The sequence below is a fragment of the Pelmatolapia mariae genome, linkage group LG6 (assembly GCF_036321145.2).
Source record: "Pelmatolapia mariae isolate MD_Pm_ZW linkage group LG6, Pm_UMD_F_2, whole genome shotgun sequence".
NCBI lineage: Eukaryota > Metazoa > Chordata > Actinopteri > Cichliformes > Cichlidae > Pelmatolapia > Pelmatolapia mariae.
The window spans coordinates 8,888,530-8,910,278 of record NC_086232.1 but is presented as its reverse complement, the minus strand read 5'-3'; the positions used below and the strand labels follow the sequence as shown (position 1 = coordinate 8,910,278).

The 21,749-nt window shown below is 44.2% G+C and overlaps 1 protein-coding gene across 1 annotated transcript; it reads left to right on the top strand.

Annotated features, from left to right (window-relative positions):
• Nucleotides 1-9,348: 9,348 nt before the first annotated feature.
• On the top strand, nucleotides 9,349-21,593 carry man2b1 (mannosidase, alpha, class 2B, member 1). Its single transcript, XM_063475119.1, has 23 exons — nucleotides 9,349-9,452; nucleotides 10,214-10,316; nucleotides 11,092-11,265; nucleotides 11,342-11,535; nucleotides 11,972-12,104; nucleotides 12,210-12,355; nucleotides 12,897-13,096; nucleotides 13,227-13,347; nucleotides 13,829-13,907; nucleotides 14,237-14,346; nucleotides 14,512-14,619; nucleotides 16,384-16,500; nucleotides 16,707-16,889; nucleotides 16,983-17,080; nucleotides 17,172-17,292; nucleotides 17,497-17,615; nucleotides 18,056-18,157; nucleotides 18,402-18,489; nucleotides 18,600-18,680; nucleotides 18,786-19,010; nucleotides 19,630-19,779; nucleotides 19,921-20,023; nucleotides 21,051-21,593. Exons 2-23 carry the CDS (start codon nucleotides 10,238-10,240, stop codon nucleotides 21,152-21,154), a joined length of 2,835 nt encoding a protein of 944 aa, XP_063331189.1. The 5' UTR covers nucleotides 9,349-9,452; nucleotides 10,214-10,237; the 3' UTR covers nucleotides 21,155-21,593.
• The last annotated feature ends 156 nt before the right edge of the window (nucleotides 21,594-21,749 follow it).

Here is a 21,749-nt window from a genome sequence, read left to right as displayed (position 1 = left end):
TTCAAAGCTAACAATAACTTAGCGTTCTCGCTACTCACCATGCTGTAAAACAGGTATATGTTAGCAATGACAACATTTAACAGATGTTAAAATGCTAGCCGTGCTAATTAGCCTAAGGATTGCTTGAGGTCTTGTTTCCAGCTCTAGTGGTCATCAGCGAACTTAGTTCTGTGCCAGCCTTTGGCACGAAAACCAATCTCGTAAAGCTCACTATTAAACTGACAAAAAGCCTTAGAACCTAGAAACTATGATACTTACAACTGTGCTATGTTTGTGTCATAGCATATAGCAAGACCCCATAACGATAACTGACCTTTGACCTCTTCTCAAGATTAATCTTCAGGTCAAAGAGATAATGCTATATAGAGCTATTTTAACACTATGTTTCTTACTGCCATTGTCTGACATAATATCCTTGAATCTTTTTCTAATTCAACACTTAATATAAACACTGTATGTTTATTTAAAAATTAAGAATTAAAAACACTCCTTGTAATGCCAACTTTTGTTTTCAAATGTAAATAAAGTATATCAACTAACATACTGGACACTGTTCTGCTGAACAACACACATATTACCAATATTGTAGGTGGTGTTTTTTTTAGTAATTTATTATTTTATTTGTCATACAATTTAAAACTTTAATAACCTTTTCAATAAAACGAAGTCTCAGATGTAATTATTCTGAAACTAAGTCTAAGCTTCCCATAACTTTTTATTGCAAGTTACATTACTGACATAATAAACATAAAATGTTTGTATTGTTCATCCAGAAGTGCAGTCTCTGGCTCAAACAACACAGAAGCTTGGTGTGTTTGTTTCTCAGTCCAGGCATTACTGCTTGAATGCCTGTCATGAATTTAGGTAATTCAAATGCAATTGCCTAAAGAAAGTCTTTTACATTGTCCCAACTTCCCTTAAGTACAGTGGCTGGAGATGTGGGCTGGAGATGCAATGACCTTGAACCTGCAGGTGACCACACTATCTCTGACGGAGGGCTCATCTCTCCTAGTGTCCTGCAAAGAAACAACCACATTCTTTAGAACACCAAGTTATATTTGGTCTACTTAATTCATTTATCTGTGGCCGGGTCGTGGGGGCAGCATCCTAAGCAGAGAACTTCAGACCTCCCTCTCCAGGGGGAACTCCATCATGTCCTGGGTCTTATCCAGGGCCTCCTCCCGGTGGTACACGGGCAGTACACCTCACCTGGGAGACGCCCGGGAGGACTCCTTGTCAGATGCAAGAAGCACCTTAACTGGTTCCTTTCGATGTGGAAGAGAGAAAAATACAGTGGAGAGGAAAAACTCCCTTTTTAAAGGAAGAACCCTCCAGTACAACCAGCCTGAGGGAGGGGCAGCCATCTGCCATGACCAGTTGGGGTGAGGGGAGGAAGACAGGATAGAAGATATGCTATGGAAGGGAGCCAGAGATTAATAATAAGTAAAAAGGAAAGTTTTAAGCCCAATCTTAAAAGTAGAGATAGTGTCTGTCTCCCAAATCCAAACTAGAAGCTCGTTCCACAAAAGAGGGGCCTGAAAACTGAAGGCTATTCTACTTTTAAATACTCTAGGAACAACAAGTAAGCCTGCAGTGCGAGAGTGAAGTGCTCTAATAGGGTGATATGGTACTATAAGGTCATTGAGATAAGATGGGCCTGATTATTTAAGACCTTGTATGTGAGGAGCAGGATTTTGAATTCAATTCTGGATTTAACAGGGAGCCAATGAAGGGAAGCCAATACAGGAGAAATATGCTCTCTCTTTCTAGTCCCTGTCTGTACTCTTGCTGCTGCATTTTGGATTAACTGAAGGTTTTTCAGGGAGTTTTTAGGACGTCCTGATAATAATGAATTACAGTATTCCATTCCAAGTAATAAATGCTTTGATATGATTGAAATTTGATATGAAAGGAAGGTTAGAGATTGGCCTATAATTAGCTAAGACTGCTGGGTCTAGAGATGGCTTTTTAGGTAACAGTTTAACTACAGCCACCTTGAAGGTCTGTGGTACACAGCCAGTTATTAGAGATAGGTTGATCATATTTAAGGTTGAAGCATTAATTAATGGCAGGACTTCTTTGAGCAGTTTTGTAGGAATGGAGGAAGTAATTACTGAAGATAACTCAGAAAGATCAATTGGAGAAAAAGACTCTAAATGAATATCAAACATACTCAAAGTAGCTGTAGATAATATTACATCTGTGACATGATTATGAGTCATTTTTTCTCAAATGGTTAAAATTTTATTTGTGAAGAATTTCAAGAATTTATTATTAGTTAACGCTAAACTTAGACTTAGGCTTAGACACTTAGAGCTTTTTTTGTCATTGTGCAGTTCCTTGCACAGCGAAATTGGGTAGCTGGACCACAAAAATGCGAAAGTAAAGAAGAGAAAACAATGTACAACTATATACATGGTGTATGCGTAAGAAACATCGAAACAGAAACATTGTGGGTTATAAGGGCAGTTATATAATAAAATAAATAAATAAGGGTGGAGGGGCTATGATCGTTTAGGGTGGGGATGGTAATACCACTGAGACCAAAATATTGCACAGGACCATAAATATTGCACACACTAAAGATATGGCACATGAGCCAAAAATATTGAAAGACTGAGATATTGCACATAGTTAATCAATGGCAGCATCAGAGTGGATGTACTGGGGAAGTCTGTTCATACTTTTAGTTTGCATTAAGAGTTCTGACAGCCCACGGGAAGAAACTGTTCTTTAGTCTGTTGGTTTTGCACCTGATGGATCTGAACCTTTTTCCAGAGGGCAGGATGTTGAAGATGTGGTGGTTAGGATGGAGGTGGTCCTTTATAATGGCTCTGGCTCTGAGCTGGCAATTAAGTCCAGTGAGGGGAGTGGACAGCCGATCACCATCTCTGCAGTTCTGATGACCCTCTGTAGTCTCTTCTTGTCTGCTGTTGTGCAACCAGCGTACCACACAGGGATGGCGTGCACCAGCTCACTCTCGATAGTGGCACGGTAGAAGGACACTAGGAGGTCAATCTGAAGCCTGTTCTATCTCAAAACCCTCAAGAAATGGAGGCTAGGAATGGTTGGCTAAAAGGTACTCTGACTTTTTGTCAGTCTGGCTACAGTGCTGAAGAGAAACTCAGGGTTGTTCTTATTTTCTTCAATCAGTAATGAATAGTAAGATGTTCTAGCTTTACGGAGGGCTTTTTTTAATAAAGCAGGCTAAATGATGATCTACTAAATTTTTGCACGCCATTTCATCTCCAGCTTATGACTTATCTGCTTTAAGCTATGTGTTTGAAAGTTATACCAGGGAGTCAATAGTTCTGTGTTGAGGCTCTCTTTTTCACAGGAGCTATAGTATCCAGAGTTGTATCTAGTGAGGAGGTAAAATTATTAAGAAGATAATCGACCATTGTCCCTATGTGATTGTGGAATATCAAGCACTACATTTCTTTATATGCAGATGATGTTGTTTTGGTCCTGTCAAATCCTGAGCGATCTGTTCCTGTACTATTAGATCTGGTGAGGTTGTTTGGGGAAATCTCAGGTTATACAATTAACTGGTAGAAGAGTGAGTTTGTGGCTTTAACTGTAAACCTGGATGTTGATTTCTTGAAAACTTTGCCTTTTAAAATTACAGACAATAATAATTAAATGCACTTTAGAACAGCACGCAGCAACACTACATATGAGTGGGTGGAGGGAGGTTTGGGGTCTTCACTCACCCTATTCTGTTAACCATCGGGGCTGGGGGGCTGGGAGGAGGTGCTGGCCGTCAGATTGGGGTCTGGGATGCGGGGCCTCCCTGCTACTGCAGATAAGGAGGCGGTCTGCTTTCCTCCACCCCAGAGAGAAGGGTTACATCTCCTGGGTCCGGGTCCGGTTTGCCCCTCTGGGGGCGGGGGTACCTGGACCTGGGATATAGAGTTTGTTTGGGGAGTGTGAATGTGTGTACAGTGTCTCTTTGTGTCTGTCTCCACGTCGGGTGAGTGCAGAGTATTTGTTTGTGTATATGGGGGTGGGAATGCACGTTTGTGTCTGTGTGCGCCTGTTCGTCTGTGTCTATATGTCAGCTTGGGTCTTAGACTCCACCTCTCTGGGAACATCTCAGGCTCTCCGAGATTTGGAGGCCTATCTCCCCTCACCACACTCCCTGCCAGTGGCTGATGCCCTCAGACGTTGGTGTGTTGGTGGTTCTTGGTGTCTGGGGCTGGGCGCTCATGTATGTGCCGAATCACTCCTGGTGGCCGATTGGCAGGGCCTGGCACCCGTGGCCCGGCTGGGTCCCTTCCGGGAGGTGGGGTGCACTCAGGCCTCTGGCCTCTGGGCCTGAGGCCCAATCCTCTCTGGCACAGCTGGCTGCCGGCAGATCCCGCGGGCACGTCACTGCAACCCCCTCTGGCCTCTGCTCTGTGGCTGCTGGGTGACCTCTCGTTTAGGGCTCTCCTCAGCTCTTCCCAGGAGGGCAGCACGGTTGCCCCCCTGGTGGTCCTCCGTGGGTCCTCGTATTCTGGGGCCTCTGGATGTCTGGGGCCTGGATCTCCTCCATACCTGCTTCATGCCCTGGGGGACGGGGCTATGGCTCCCCACACTCCCTAGCAGATCGTTACATGGAGAAACCTTTTGAATACAAGCGTGCCGATCCACACAGGTGTGCACACAGGTGGAGCACCACCAAGGCTGGAGACGGAGCAATACTGGAAGAGCATATGGGAGAAGGACGCAACCCATAACGGCAATGCTCAGTGGCTAGTGGATCTGAGGGCAGACCATAGCGACCTCCCTGAACAGGGTCCAGTAACCATCACAGTGGCAGATATCCAAGAAAGGGTCTCCAGTATGAAGAGTTGGACAGCACCAGGGCCCAACATGGTTCACGCCTACTGGCTGAAGAAGCTGACTGCACTCCACGAGCGTCTGGCAGCACAAATGAACCAGCTGCTAGTTAACGAGAGACACCCGGAATGGCTAACCGAAGGTCGGACGGTCCTGATCCCCAAGGACCCCAAGAAGGGACCGGTCCCATCCAACTACCGACCAATAACCTGCCTCAGTACTACATGGAAGCTCCTGTCAGGCATCATATCGGCTAAGATGAACAGGCACATGGGTCAATACATGAGCGGGGCACAGAAAGGGATTGGCAAGAATACCAGAGGCGCAAAACACCAGCTACTGGTAGACAGAACAGTCAGCCGAGACTGCAAGACCAGACTGACCAACCTGTGCACTGCCTGGATTGATTACAAGACGGCCTATGACTCAATGCCCCACAGCTGGATACTGGAATGCCTAGAATTGTACAAGATCAACAGGACCCTAAGAGCCTTCATCAGGAACTCAATGGGGATGTGGCGTACAACACTAGAGGCCAACTCCAAGCCCATAGCACAAGTCACCATCAAGTGCGGGATCTACCAAGGAGATGCTCTGTCCCCACTGCTGTTCTGCATAGGCCTGAACCCCCTCAGTGAGATCATTAACAAGACTGGCTACGGATACCGACTACGGAACGGAGCGGTTGTCAGCCACCTCCTGTACATGGATGACATCAAGCTGTATGCCAAGAGTGAACGAGACATCGATTCACTGATCCACACTACCAGGCTATACAGCAATGACATCGGGATGTCATTCGGGCTGGAGAAGTGTAGTCGGATGGTAACAAAGAGACGGAAGGTAGTCAGAACTGAGGGGATCGAACTACCAGAAGGCAACATTGCAGACATAGAGGACAGTTACAAGTACCTGGGGATCCCGCAGGCGAATGGGAACCATGAAGAGGCCGCTAGAAAAGCTGCAACCACCAAGTACCTGCAGAGGGTCAGGCAAGTCCTGAGGAGTCAGCTGAACGGTAAGATCAAGATCCGGGCCATCAACACCTACGTCCTGCCCGTGATCAGGTACCCTGCTGGGGTAATAGGCTGGCCAAAGGAGGAGATAGAAGCCACTGACATAAAGACAAGAAAGCTCCTTACCATGCATGGAGGGTTTCACCCCAAGTCCAGCACCCTGAGGCTGTACGCTAAGCGGAAGGAAGGGGGCCGAGGACTGGTGAGTGTCAGCACCACAGTCCAGGATGAGACAACGAACATCCAAGAATACATTGGGAAGATGGCCCCAACTGACAGCGTGCTCAGTGAATACCTCAGGCAGCAGAAACCCAAGAAAGAGGAGGGAGACGAGGAACCATCATGGAAGGACAGGCCCCTGCACGGTATGTACCACCGGCAGATAGAGGAGGTGGCTGATATCCAGAAATCCTACCAGTGGCTGGACAAAGCTGGACTGAAAGACAGCACAGAGGCACTAATCATGGCAGCACAGGAACAAGCTCTGAGTACAAGATCCATAGAGGCTGGGGTCTATCACACCAGGCAAGTCCCCAGGTGCAGGCTGTGTAAAGATGCCCCTGAGACAATCCAGCACATAACAGCAGGGTGCAAGATGCTAGCAGGCAAGGCATACATGGAACGCCATAACCAAGTGGCCGACATAGTGTACAGGAACATCTGTGCCGAGTATAACCTGGAAGTCCCGAGGTCAAAATGGGAGATGCCCCCAAGGGTGATGGAGAATGACCGAGCTAAGATCCTGTGGGACTTCCAGATACAGACGGACAAAATGGTGGTGGCTAACCAACCGGACATAGTGGTGGTAGACAAACAGGAGAAGACGGCCGTAGTGATCGATGTAGCGGTTCCGAATGACAGCAATATCAGGAAGAAGGAACACGAGAAGCTGGAGAAATACCAAGGGCTCAGAGAAGAGCTCAAGAGGATGTGGAGGGTGAAGGTAACGGTGGTCCCCGTGGTAATCGGAGCACTAGGTGCGGTGACTCCCAAGCTAGGCGAGTGGCTCCAGCAGATCCCGGGAACAACATCGGAGACCTCTGTCCAGAAGAGCGCAGTCCTGGGAACAGCTAAGATACTGCGCAGGACTCTCAAGCTCCCAGGCCTCTGGTAGAGGACCCGAGCTTTAAGGATAAACCGCCCGTAGGGGCGTGCTGGGTGTTATATATATATTAGGGGTGCAACGATACTCATATCGATATTGAACCGTTTGATACAGTGCTTTCGGTTCGGTACGCATGTGTATCGAACAATACAAAATTTTTAATTTATTTTATCAACTTTTCTTCTGACGATGCTGCCTGTGTTGAGAGCTCAGTGGATCTGCGTTCGACTACTCCGCCTAGGCTGCACTGTCAAGCGCAGATCCACTGAGGGCAGCACAAGCTAGCAAGACAGAAGCTAAGCTCGTTGCAACATGGCAAATTGAACCTCCCCCACCCTCATTCAGATATGGCCTTTGGAACTATTTTGGTCTTCATGTGAAGTATGACCCTGAAGGTAAGCGCGTCATGGACAAAAGTAAAACAGTATGTCGGATGTGCCACGCAATGCTCAGTTACATGGGTGGGAACTACTGCATTAGTGCAGTTTGCACGGGGTGATCCGCGGTAGCTCGTTAACGGAGATTTGCCGTGTTGTGGCGTTAACGTCATTTCAGATTAACGCTGACAGCACTAGTGGGAACACAATGAATATGACTGCACATTTACTCCGACATCATCCTAGTGCAAAGACAAGTAGAAGCAGACAAAAACAACAAGCACGCATGCTACAAACTTTACCCGAGTCATTTAGACAGCCGTTAGCACATGATTCTCCTTATGGGGACCTGATATGTTTAATATGCTGCTGAGAATATAGCCCAGAAGAAGCGTATAGTATAGCTTTTATTTTGGAAAGAGCCATTTCTCTGTAACAAACTCTCTTTTCCAAAGATGAGGGATTTCTCCATCAGATATTTATTTTTTTATTACTTTGTCGTTTCAGCAACATTAAATTTAAAAACTGTACTTTTGAGTTAAAATATATATTTATAATTTTAATAAATGACAAATTAAAAAAGCATGAACATTTTTTTGTATCGAAAAAATATCGAACCGTGACACCAAAGTATCGAACCCAACCGAACCGTGAATTTTGTGTATCATTGCACCCCTAACATATAAAAACACGCATCTCGCCCCTGCGGGCGGTTTATCCTTCAAGCTCGGGTCCTCTACCAGAGGCCTGGGAGCTTGAGGGTCCTGCGCAGTATCTTAGCTGTTCCCAGGACTGCGCTCTTCTGGACAGAGATCTCCGATGTTGTTCCCGGGATCTGCTGGAGCCACTCGCCTAGCTTGGGAGTCACCGCACCTAGTGCTCCGATTACCACGGGGACCACCGTTACCTTCACCCTCCACATCCTCTCGAGCTCTTCTCTGAGCCCTTGGTATTTCTCCAGCTTCTCGTGTTCCTTCTTTCTGATGTTGCTGTCATTCGGAACCGCTACATCGATCACTACGGCCGTCTTCTCCTGTTTGTCTACCACCACTATGTCCGGTTGGTTAGCCACCACCATTTTGTCCGTCTGTATCTGGAAGTCCCACAGGATCTTAGCTCGGTCATTCTCCATCACCCTTGGGGACATCTCCCATTTTGACCTCGGGACTTCCAGGTTATACTCGGCACAGATGTTCCTGTACACTATGCCGGCCACTTGGTTATGGCGTTCCATGTATGCCTTGCCTGCTAGCATCTTGCACCCATGTGCTGGATTGTTTCTGGGGCATCTTTACACAGCCTGCACCTGGGGTCTTGCCTGGTGTGATAGACCCCAGCCTCTATGGATCTTGTACTCAGAGCTTGTTCTTGTGCTGCCATGATTAGTGCCTCTGTGCTGTCTTTCAGTCCAGCTTTGTCCAGCCACTGGTAGGATTTCTGGATATCAGCCACCTCCTCTATCTGCCGGTGGTACATACCGTGCAGGGGCCTGTCCTTCCATGATGGTTCCTCGCCTTCCTCCTCTTTCTTGGGTTTCTGCTGCCTGAGGTATTCACTGAGCACGCTGTCAGTTGGGGCCATCTTCGTGATGTATTCGTGGATGTTTCTTGTCTCATCCTGGACTGTGGTGCTGACACTCACCAGTCCCCGGCCCCCTTCCTTCCGCTTAGCGTACAGCCTCAGGGTGCTGGACTTGGGGTGAAACCCTCCATGCATATATATATATATATATATATATATATATATATATATATATATATATATATATATATATACATACATAATTTTAAAAATGTCAGTGTTTTAGTGTGTCATGTTAACTTATGTTTATTTTCGCTGAGTCCTCTCATTCCGCGGATACGGTTTGTCGCTTAGTTTTTCCCAGTGCCTTCAAGTCAAATTGGAGGGAAAACAAATCTCTGTCTCCAGCTTCCACAGCCATGCGGTAGACAGGCTGACGGTCACGTGACCCACCTCAACATAAACAGATGTCACATGATTTTCGGGTTGTTTTCCAACATGGCGGGCAGGTCGCAGCAGCTGGCTACAGCTCTCCTGTTTATCCTCAGCGTGGTTTTAAGTTTTCCTCTCGGCGAGAAGAAAACAGACGTTCCAACCTGCGGATACGAGGTTAGCTACTTTATGTCGCGCTTTTGTATTTTATTTACATGTGTTAGGGTTAAGGTACATGTCAAAAAGCTCAGTGGAGCTGTTAGCGCTACTTTCTGTTTCACTCACATGACTGTGCTCACATACAAGGAAGTGCTGGTGTTGTGCCAAAAAGTGCCCACCTGCCAAAAACTGATTTCCAATGTTTACCTGTGTTTTTATGTGTAATATCTTTACCTATGTTGGTAAATAGACTTCGGTCAACAGGCTTTACAAAGGGGTTAGATATAACATTTTAAAGTTACATCTTTTTCAACTCTGTCTTATTGTACTTACATTACAACCAATTCCATCCTTTTTGTCCACTTAAAATATGTTTACAGAACTATTGTTAGATTTCTTGCAATATCTGCTGTCCTTTTGGCCAGATTATTCTTAAAAACACATTTTTAATGTCAACAAGCTTTTTTTTTAACTGCATAAATAAAGGATATATAAAAGTCACTGTCAAAAACTGATTGCAGCTTCTACTTTGTTACAGGAATGTTGTTTGTGGCTCAACATGACTTGTATCATTCATGAGGGATATATTTGATATAGGTTTCACATATTATAGACTAACAAGTTATGTATAGCAGTTTAAATACGAGCAATCCTTTTTTGGCAAATACCGGAAATCAGTTTTTGGCAGACGATCACTTTTTGGAGTGAATATTTGTCGACATTATGACTCTTCCGACAGAGCAGTACAGCTTATTCATAGAGTGTGTGTTTGTGTGCAGTCATGTCATGCCACCAAGCCGGGCATGTTGAATGTCCACCTGGTCCCGCACACACATGATGACGTTGGCTGGCTCAAGACTGTGGACCAGTACTTCTATGGAGGTCAGTCTGACACATACAGAACACTGTGAAGCTATTAGCCAACCTCCTGCTCTGTGTTTACTCTGTCAAATGTTTGCATACGTTTCTATTTACTCTAGTAGTTCTGCTGATGCACGTTAATCAGTTCTATTGACTGGTACTAAATACCTTCCTGATAGCTGCTACAAGTGATTGTGGGTCTTGTGACCAGCAGCTTTATCCTCCTGCTTTAAAGCCCTATGATGTGTTTTAATGGTGGTTCATGCACATGATCTCTGGATTTGATTTGAATGTGAACTGGAGTGACAGCCATCACTCACATTCGACCCACTGTGCGAAATGTCGAAATATATCAGAAGACGATATTAAAACATCTTCGTTTCATTTTATACTCTGTCGTGTATTTCACGCTGCCTCATAATGTACTGTTTACTGCAATATTCTTCATTGCTTTAGAGTTTTATGCTTTTAGTGCAATTGATTGTCGAGCTTGCATATTTTAATGTCACATGTTGTTTATAGTAAGTTGTAAGGCCAGGTGTTGTGCAGGTGACCATCATCTGATATTGATTTCCAGTCTGGGTTAATATGTAAGCAGAACTCATCTGCACTGAGGGTGGTTTGTTTGGGCATATGCATGAATGCAGATGAGCACATATACTTTCTTGCTGTTTAGATACATTAGTGTAAATAAATATTTTTCAAACTGACACACAGCAACTAAATTCTGACCACTTCTTGAAGCATTGACTCCTATTGACTTTTGTCCTAAATCTGTGCACATTTGTGTGCGTAGATCGTAATGACATCCAGCACGCTGGTGTTCAGTACATCCTGGACTCAGTTGTGGATCAGTTGTTGAAGAATCCAGACAGGAGGTTCATCTATGTGGAGACGGCCTTTTTCTACCGCTGGTGGAAGAGTCAGAGCTCCAGCATGCAGCAGACAGTCAAACAGCTGGTTAACGAAGGTAAATACCCATTCAGTACTATACAGCTGCGTTAAGTGTTTCAGTGCATCCTTACCAAAAGCTGCTCCTCCCGCAGGCCGTCTGGAATTTGTGAATGGTGGTTGGTGTATGAGCGACGAGGCTGCCACACACTACAGCGCCGTCATTGACCAGATGACCATTGGTCTGAGGTTCCTTAATGAGACTTTTGGAGCCTGTGGCCGTCCCCGCGTCGCCTGGCACATCGACCCCTTTGGCCACGCCCGGGAACACGCCTCCATGTTTGCACAGGTAGCATAGCTCTTTATGTTTATTCTTCGAGTTTTGCACAAGTCACACTTCACAATTGCTCAGCTCATTCACTGTCACACTTTCAAACTTTGGCCATGTTTAATATCAGCAGCATAGGGCAGAATAGAAGGATGAGCATAATTGGTCCCCTTAAGGAAGGCCTGATCTCTAGTGAGACTTAAAATGGGAGAATTTATCAGTTAAAGAAGAGAGTTGAGGCTAATTAGAGTTAGAAGGTAGCGCCCACGTCGAGGAAGACTCCCCGTTTTCTCATTACAAATTTTTGGCTATATCTTCATTATCAGATTTGCTGCTCTGCAATGAATCAAATGGGCTTATTTCCAGAATGCTGCATTATTACATGAAGGCACAATTTAGTTCACTGGCTTTCCATTTGACTTTCCTTTAACCATTACCTGTCTGTATTTTGCTGCAGATGGGATTCGATGGCTTCTTCTTTGGTCGTCTAGACTATCAAGACCGGGCTCGCAGGATGAGGGATAAGGAGCAGGAGCTTCTATGGAGAGCCTCCGACAGCCTCACTCCTCCAATGGCTGACCTCTTTACTGGTATGCAAAGTTTCTTTCTTCATCCCTTTATGTTAATGACTTCTGGACTCAGCAACAGGACGGTGTCACATTATTTTTTAACCGTTTGCCCCCGTTAACCAACAGGGATCCTTCCTAATGGCTACAACCCTCCTGAGGGCTTCTGCTGGGACCAGCTCTGCAGTGACCCACCTATCAGAGACGATCCTGATCTTGAAGACTATAATGTTGATGATGTGGTGGGACGCTTCCTCGTCATCGCCAACAGTCAGGTTGGACACAACTCCACACTGGCACACAGAGACACTGATTTATCAGTCATGTGGTGTTCTTAAAACCGCATGTTTAACTAACACTATGAAAAAAATGCACATGTTAAATCAAAAGAAAACAACAACGCTTTCTGATTTAGAAAAAGAGGAAGTAGAAGGGATGCTGTGCTTTTTATCCCAGCCCATATACAGCTGTGACTAGCTAACATGACATGTAAAATTTCAGTAGGAACCTCTTGTTTCAAGTAATGTCAGCATATCTTCATGCAGGTCCCCATGAATTTTTTCTCATCCTGTCTGGTTTTGTTTTATGAACCTGTCATGATCACAATAATAAAGCCATCTACAGATAGTGTGATGCAATGTCCCCCTTTAATAATCCACATTCACCACTTTAGCCATCATATAAATGTGCTTTGAATAGTGTGAGGTGTGTGTGATTGAAGAGATGTGTGAATTGTTTAATTTCACTCGTCTCTTCCCTTTTCTTCCTTTTTGTTTAGTTTAATCTGTTAAGCATTATTTCCTCTTCCTTTTTCAGTCTACGGTCTATAAGACCAACCACATCATCATGACCATGGGCTCAGACTTTCAATATGAGAATGCCAACCTGTGGTACAAGAACCTGGACAAGCTGATCCACTATGTAAATGCCCGGCAGGCAAATGGCAGCAAAGTCAACGTGCTCTACTCTACACCGTCCTGTTACCTGCAGGAGCTGCACCGAGCAAACCTCACCTGGTACTGTGAACTTTAAAGGGGCAGGATAATGTTTTCTTGTTCTAGCAACACTGTTGGTGTTAAACTCTATTGTAAAAAGTGTCGTCTTGTGCATTTTAATGTCAGCTAAATCCATTGGTTTTCTATCCAGGCCTTTGAAGACAGATGATTTCTTCCCCTATGCAGATGACGCTCATGATTTCTGGACTGGCTACTTTACTAGCAGACCAGCGCTGAAGCGATATGAGAGGATCAGTAACAGCAACCTGCAGGTACTCTGAGATCTACTTTGTGCGGGGCGATTTTACAGTGTGCTCGGCATTACACTTTGTGTTGACAACATCACAACATTCAAACTTCTGCAGTTCTATAATTACCTCTGTAACTGTAAGTCCTGTCCCACTACATTAGAGCTTTCAGAAAAATGTAATTGTAGTCTTTTGTGTAGATGGTAGTTAGCATGCTAACATTCAAACTTTAAGAATGTTAGCATGACATATGCTAGATAAGTATAACATTGTCACATTACACTAACAAGCTTTAGATTTTGTTCTGTGAAAACAAAGTTTATCTAACTCTTAACATGAACTGTAAGCAAATAAATGCTAATATATAGCATGAAACACACTGTTAGCTGGCACTTAAAGCTATCACTGGTATCCTGCGTCTATAGAACTACCTTAAGATGTGGAAATATAGGTTTAATGGTGGAAAATTTATTTAAATTGTGTTTACATTTTTTTCTCATAATAGACTTGTAACCAGCTGGAGGTATTTGGTGGTCCAGCTTCCAGGAAAGGACCCTTTGGGGAAGGTGAAAGCCAGACGATGAGTAAGATTTGTTTTAATTTTTTTTGTGTCTCCTTAGTGGGTTCTGCACAGGCATACTCTAGGTACTCTGGCTTCCTGCCACAGTCTAAAGACTTACATATTAGGTTAACATGTAATAGCATGACCATAAATGGTTGGCTGTCTTCATGTGCTACTCCTGTGATGGACCTGTCCAGGATGTAGGAGAGCTGGGATGGGCTCCAGCCTCCCCACAACTGTGAATTGGTTAACCGGTTAAGAATATGGATACCTTTTAAAAGTTGTATTTGTGTTACTAAGACCAATTGGATGTCAGACAAGAGATTGAGTGACGGCTGCTTTCATTGGTAGAGAAAGCCATGGCTGTGGCTCAGCACCATGACGCTGTGTCGGGCACAGAAAAGCAACACGTAGCAAATGACTACGCCAGGAAGCTTGCTAACGGCTGGCAACACTGTCAGGTACTCCAGGCTTCACAGTACATTATCTTACCCAACAGAAGTTACTTGTGCTAAATTTGTCATTTTCTGTACAGGAAAATATATTATCATGTCTTTAGCAGAAAGTGTTCTTCAGTCCAAACTTTCTTGCACAGGTTTCTTGTCTAACTGTTGTGTCTCTTTCAGGTTTTAGTCAGTAACAGTCTGGCTGCTCTCAGCGGCTTGTCTGCTGAGCGAATCTACTGTGATAACCTCAATGTCAGCGTGTGTCCTCTCACTGAATCCAGCAAGAAGGTAAAAAACACAGAAAATAGACTTTGAAGGGGGCCCGCTTTACTCATTTCCAACTCATCTTTATTTTTGGAATTGATTAAAGTAGATTTGCATGATTTACAGTGAAATCCTTAGTAATCTTTGCACTGGTGCAGCCCAATTTAGAGTCCTATTTAAGTCATCTGTCTGATTACCACCCACTGGTAAAAGGTTTGAACAGCAATCCCACAAAGGTTGATTCTGTTCATCTGAACGTGACGTTTTCAGTGGGAGAAACGTTTCGTCACTCATCCAAGTGAATTCTTCAGACTCAGCTGACTGCAGGTTTCCCCAAATCTTATAAACAGTACATTTGCACAATGACTGAAACCAGCCCACTGAAGGAACAATCTGCTGTGAGGTCAGTTTCTTGATCATTAATATGCAAATTGTCATGACCATTGATCAACAACCACTGATTAACGGCCTTTGATCAATGACCATGAGTACCATTCACAGAAAGTTGGGGAATGGCTGCAGTCACAGCATTGTAAGATGGTGAAAGATGTACCTGGCCTGCTTGCTCAAACCAGCGTTCCTCCCTGTCCAGGATGTGTACATCCTCATCATTGAAAGAGTGTCCACTGGCCTGTAGGTGTAAATAGACTGCAGAGTCCTGGCCTGACGAGGTAGCTCTTCTGTGTTGTGCCATCTGCTTCGCCAGAGGTTGTTTGGTTTCCCCGATGTATAAATCCTGGCAATCCTCCTGGCACTTAACAGCCTACACTATATTAATCAGTTTGTGTCGGGGGACCCGATCCTTGGGGTGGACCAATTTTTGCATAGTGTGTTTTGGGGTTTAAAAGCCACAGAGACCCGGTGTTTAGAAAAAAATTTATCTCAAATGTTCTGCTTCTCCTGACACATATGGGATCACTAAGGGTTTTCGCTTAGGCAGCAGTTTTCCTTCTCTCCTGAATTGATTGGCGCCTCCAAGCTTTGAGTCCAGCTGGGATAACCATATTTACTCAGGGCCTTCATGATGTGATGTTCTTCTACTTCCCTGGCCGCTGTGTCTGTTGTAGCGTCCTGATGACACCCAGTTTGTGCTCCAGTGGATGATGAGAGTCAAACCTTAAATACTCACCTGCGAGCATTTGTTTACAGTACACATCAGCTTTAAATGTCCCCCTTTACTGGTGTAAATCTCACAGTCTAAGAAGGCTAACCTGCCATAACCTCCCAGGTGAACCTAATGTGATGGTCCACCCAGTTAATGTGATCAGTGAAACCTGCGGTCAGCTGAAACGGAAGAAGTCACTTGGATGAGTGACGAAATGTTTCTCCCACTGAAAACTCTACGTCCAGATGAACAGAATTAATTTTTAAGATTTCCTTACCTGGATGACTGAGGATGCATCAAGACATTTGAACAGCAAGTGGGTAGAGTCACAGCTGTGTGCCCGAGTCAATATCCTGTCTGAAAGTGAGCATTTAAAATCTGAAGGTTTGGCTCATAAGTATTACTTGTACATGCACTGATCCTGTCATTTAAACCATTTTTAACCATGTTAAACAACCATCCACCGGTAACATAATAAAAAAAAAAAACATAATATGTCATCTTAAATGTAATTCTGAACACTCTGACCCTCTGAGATTTATCCTCGGAACAAACAGTGTATTCAAGGTGTACAGCCTAAAAAACCTGGGCTACAGTTATTGTAAATACATTCTGTGTAATTACAGATAAGACTGAATGCTCACGCTGCCTTTCTCTCGCTTGTCTTTTTGTCTGTCATTCAGTTCTCAGTCAATGTGTACAACCCTCTCGCTCGGCCCGTCACTTGGCCCGTCAGGCTGCCGGTCAATGGAACAGCGTACAGCGTGTCAGATGCTAGTGGCAAAGCGGTGGACTGCCAGGTCAGTATGTGTGCCAGCAGCAAGTATGAGATGATCCAAAACAAGCTGTGCAGTTGTCAGACAGTGACACAAGATATAGATGGATCTCATCTCAGAGAATGAAGTCTGCAATACTTTTTCACAGCACTGTTTTTTTTTTTTTGTATCATTCAACAACATGTTCAATATAAACAAAGATAACACTCGATAATGTGTTTGCGTTGAAGGTGGTTCACGTGTCACAGGCCACTCACGAAGTTAGAAGACAACGAGGCTTTGCAGTCAATGAGCTGGTGTTCCAGGTTCAGGCACCTCCTCTGGGCTACACCACGTACACGGTGGCCCTGATCCCGGACGGACCTCCACCTGCACCTGCACAGCAGCGCGCACCCACAGTGATCCAGAATAAGGTCAGAACACAGCATATAAGTCCAAAATATTCAAATAAATAAACAAAATCTTCTGAAAAAGGAACTGTTTTTGTTTGTTTTCGTGCACTCTAGTTCCTACAAGTGACCTTTGACCCTGAGACAGGCCTGATAAGCAGCCTAAACAATCTGGAGACCAAACAGAGCATCAAACTGACACAGAATTTCTACTGGTTAGTGTTTCTAAAAATAACTGAATTCCACAAAATGAACACGCTTTTTTGAAGTTGAGCTTCCAAATGATGTGTTGTTAAAACGTCCCAGGTACAACGCCAGTGACGGTAACAACGTAGAGAGCAAGCAGCCTTCCGGAGCCTACATCTTCAGACCCAACTCTTCCACACCTTTCATCATCAGCCGGACGGCCAAGACGGAGATCATTAAGGTAGAGATGTTTGCTCGTATCCAGACCTAGATTCCTCATAACAAAGCTTTGTTTTTACACTGTTATTCAGTTTACTTCTAAATTATAGGCTGCTGTCATTTTATATGTGTGGGTGTCAGAATGAACGTGCCAACATGTTTTACCTCCCTGCTTAGAGGCTAATATGCAGCGTCTAATTTTGTACTGCAATACTCTCATCCTCAGACGTCAGTGGTGCAGGAGGTGAGGCAGTGGTTTGCTCCCTGGGTGTCTCAGGTGGTTCGTCTCTATGCTGACAGCAGAGCTCTGGAGCTCGAGTGGACTGTGGGACCTGTGCCGATAGAGTGAGTTTAACACGTGCACACTACATATGTAATGGAGATGTTTTTAGAGATAAGTGGTTGTTGAAATTTCTGTTCTCTTCAACCTTTCTAAAAGCTCCAGGGGAGAAAAACCTCATATGGGGCAATATTGTGGCAGAGTTTTGCCCTTCTAAATATTTCCTCATATCATAGCAAGTGATTGGCTTAGATCGCCGTTATCTTTTTCCCCATGTCAGATTATAAATACATGGAAAAGGGGAATTTTAGACCATAAGATTCCATGCACGCCCACTGAGGAATAGCTTTAGCTCATAATTTCAGGTCTATTTTAGCTATTTATTTATTTTTTTTATTTGTGAGCGAGAGAAATAAATTCAAGGAAAAGTGAGGAATCTTGGCCAAAATGCTCCCCACACCACCCACCTTTAACCCATGTCACACTCGCTGTCTTGACCTTTTAGTGACAGCTTGGGGAAGGAGGTGATCACTCGTCTGGACACCAGTATCAAAACCTCTGAATATTTCTACACTGATTCCAACGGCAGAGAAGTTCTGCAGAGGAAGTAAGAGTTTGCTTTTTGTTTTTTAATGATGGAAAATGCATTTTAACCTTTTAAAGTTCTTGCAGTTGTTTTGGATGGTATTTTACAGATTATATACAAAGTAAGACAGCTGTACAGTTATGTGATAGTTTTACATTAAAAGAATCCAATTCCGTACACTTAGGGGTGTGTGTGTGTGTGTGTGTGTGTGTGTGTGTGTGTGTGTGTGTGTGTGTGTGTGTGTGTGTCCCATCCCCCCAAACAGGAAAGACTTCCGGCCCACCTGGAACCTGAAACAGTCAGAACCCATTGCTGGAAACTACTACCCAATTAACTCTCGCGCTTATATCAAGGTTTGTGTGTTTGTTAGCTTCCATTTGGAGAGACAAGCAACAAAAAGCATTGACTGTTAGTTCTATGAATTATCACAAGTGATGTTTTCCTTTCACTTGTGTGTCTTCAGGATGATGTGGACCAACTCACTGTGGTAACGGATCGCTCTCAGGGTGGAGCCAGCATCCAGAATGGTTCACTGGAGATCATGGTGAGGCATAAAGTCGTAGCTCATCACCATTAGCATGTTGACCCCATCTAAGCGCACACAAGGAGTTCTTATTAAAGTCTCTCTATCCAACCTCCTCACTCTCAGCTCCACCGCCGGCTGCTCCACGATGATTACCGTGGTGTTGGTGAACCTCTCAACGAGATCTCTGGCATCTTCCCAGACGGGCTGGTGGTCCGCGGCCGCCTCCTGCTCACCCTCGATCCCCCGCAGACTGCTGCCGACACGCACCGCCCCCTCGCAGAGGGGATGGTGTTGCAGCCGCTGCTTACGTTTACTGATGGAGATCTGAAGCCAAACACTCAGCTGGAGGTATGTAAATGGTAAACGGACTGGTACTTGTATAGTGCCTACTCATTCACCCAATCACATGCACATTCGTACAGTACTTGTACAAATACTGCATGTATTTTAAAGACATGTTATTAACACACTTCACTAATCGGGTCACAAAACTCACGGTGATGTGATCTGTGTTTAAAATATTAGCAGTGCAAGAACCAGCTGGCCTGCATCTTGCAGGTTCATGTTCAAACACCTTAAACTCCTGTGTGTAAGCTTAAGAAAAGCTTTGTACAGTGCTGTGACCTGCACTGTACAAACTGCAGGCAGTTCCTGTGAGAGTCTGCTGCTTGTTTTGAGTCATTGTCTCCGACTGTCTATGCTGCTGGTTATAACCCATTTCTGTCCTGCTGTGTACATATTTGCATTTTTTAGACATGGTTTCACTCGCTCTCAGGGGAACTGAGCTAGGCTGTGTTGCCTTTAGCGCCAACTGCTGCTGACATGTTTTCAGAGCCAGTAATTGGTCAAAATTCATATCAACTTTATGTAGTAATTCTATAGAAAATGTGGTTGGAATACATTAAATAATCCTTTTTTTTTTTTTTAAAGGCATGGTTTCTGTGAGTGAGGGGTCTTTGTCTTTTAGTTCTCAGGGCTCCTGGCTGCACTGCCCCCTGCTGTCCACCTGCTGACACTCAGTCAGTGGGATGAAGACTCAGTGCTGCTGAGACTGGAGCATCAGTACCAGAGCTCAGAGAGCAAAGTGAGCTCTCAGCCAGTCACAGTCAGCCTGCAGGTCAGACATTCAGAAACAATTTAAACCTTGTTACACTCAAAGCGACCGTACGATCATCTGTCATTCAGTCGTTTCTCATTTGCAATGTAGTGGAATGTAATTTTGCTGTAACTAATCCCATCGTCTTTCCTGTCTGTGCAGAAGCTGTTTTCAACTCTGGAGGTTCTGGGTGTGGCTGAGTTGAACCTGTCGGCCAATCAGTGGAAAGATGAGATGAAACGTTTTGACTGGACTCCTGAGAAAGGTACAGGACACCAGTGTTGTGTCAGTTAGTTCACCACTGCAGTTTTGAACGTCACCCCAGATTCAAAGCTGGATGTGTTCTCCAGTCTGACTCGATTTAAATTTGGCTAAATGGATTCCAACTGAGCTGCTTTGAGCTTTGAGCATTTTGGAGGTCGGTGGTAAAATCTCAGAGACCAAGTATGAACTTCTGTGGAAATCACTTTGGTTCGTTGTCAGATCAAAGTGAAAATAATTTAATAGATTAAATGATGCGTGTTCTGTGCGCTCGTAGCTGCAGTTCCAGCTGTGTGAAAGAAATGTAGCAGCAGCAAAATAAAGTATATAAACATTTACACATTTTCTGCATCACCAACTGAATACATTTATAATCCAGTGACAATGAAGTGCACAGTCTGCGCTTCAGTCACTGTTTTTTTTTTTTTTTAATGTATGGCTTCAATACAAAACTTATTTGCAAACATATACTGCACTTAACATAATTCAGTAATCCATTGTTCTGGCTTTGTAGTACACTGCTCTTCAATCACACTTCCATAGTGAGGATTCCCTGATATTTGCAGATTTTGGCCTTTGTTTACTGTTGTCAGAATTTCATTACATTTATATCGGAATATTTGTCTCAAGATATTGGTGTAGTAATATAAAGACTGGCAACATCTGGATTTTCCAACATCTGGCAGGTGACCAGCACCGGCTTCCTGCCATGCACTGAAGGAGCGCTGGGCTGATAGAAATCTGCTGATGCCTTTTAAATCTCTGATTGTAGTCATCGACTTAACAGTTTCCCTGCAGGTGCTAATTAAGCCAGCAGGGAGCCATAAAGAGTCATAAACAGATTGATATGCTTCATAATGTAATGTATACTACAAGGTGTTTCTGGAGTTCAACACGTTATTTTGTTCCTTTGTGAGGAGACTTGGTTGCTGATCACTGACCCTGTCACTGCTGGTGTGTTTAAAGATTAACCAACCAAAAACACTTTGTGTCGTTTGTAGTTGTGCTCACATAATGTGTCTGTTTTCCAGGAGAAAAGCCCCTGCTGAAGACATTTCAAGACCCCTCCACGTGGGAGGTGACCTTAAGGCCAATGGAGATCCGAACGTTCCTTCTCAAAGTCAACCTTAGATAGCCAATCACACATGAGATTTTATAGGATGAATTATCGTATATTGACATTCCTGTGGCTTGTTTACATTGCTGATTTAATAAAGTGAGGATTTTTAGGGGGAAAAAAGATGAATGAGAAGTTGTATTCACGCTGCCTAGGACTTAAAATCGGATCACAGCTGTAGCCCGGACTGACCTGGGCAAAAGTCATTTCAGGATGCCTTCAGACTTTGATACAGAATATCTGATTAAGATTGTCGTAAGACTGAATTTGTTAAAGCTGCCTTTAACATTTTTGAGAACATTTACATTTGTGGGGGGTTTTTATGTGCTGTTGCAGTAACAGAATATCGTCTCCCACAAAGTGATATGTGCAATAAAGCATAATCTTTGCATTTCTGCCATGTTGTATATACTTTGATTTTTCTACTTATCAAGAAGCAGCTAATAATAAAAATCAATCATCCTTACTGTCCTGCCCTCGTGTTTGTGCCACAAATCTTGTGTATAATCAGTAAAGCAGCATTTACCTTCTGATAATCTGACATCAGAACAGATGTTGTGCTGTTGCTGCTGCAGACCTTTTTCAGTGACAGTCATCTGTGCCTGCTGTCTCC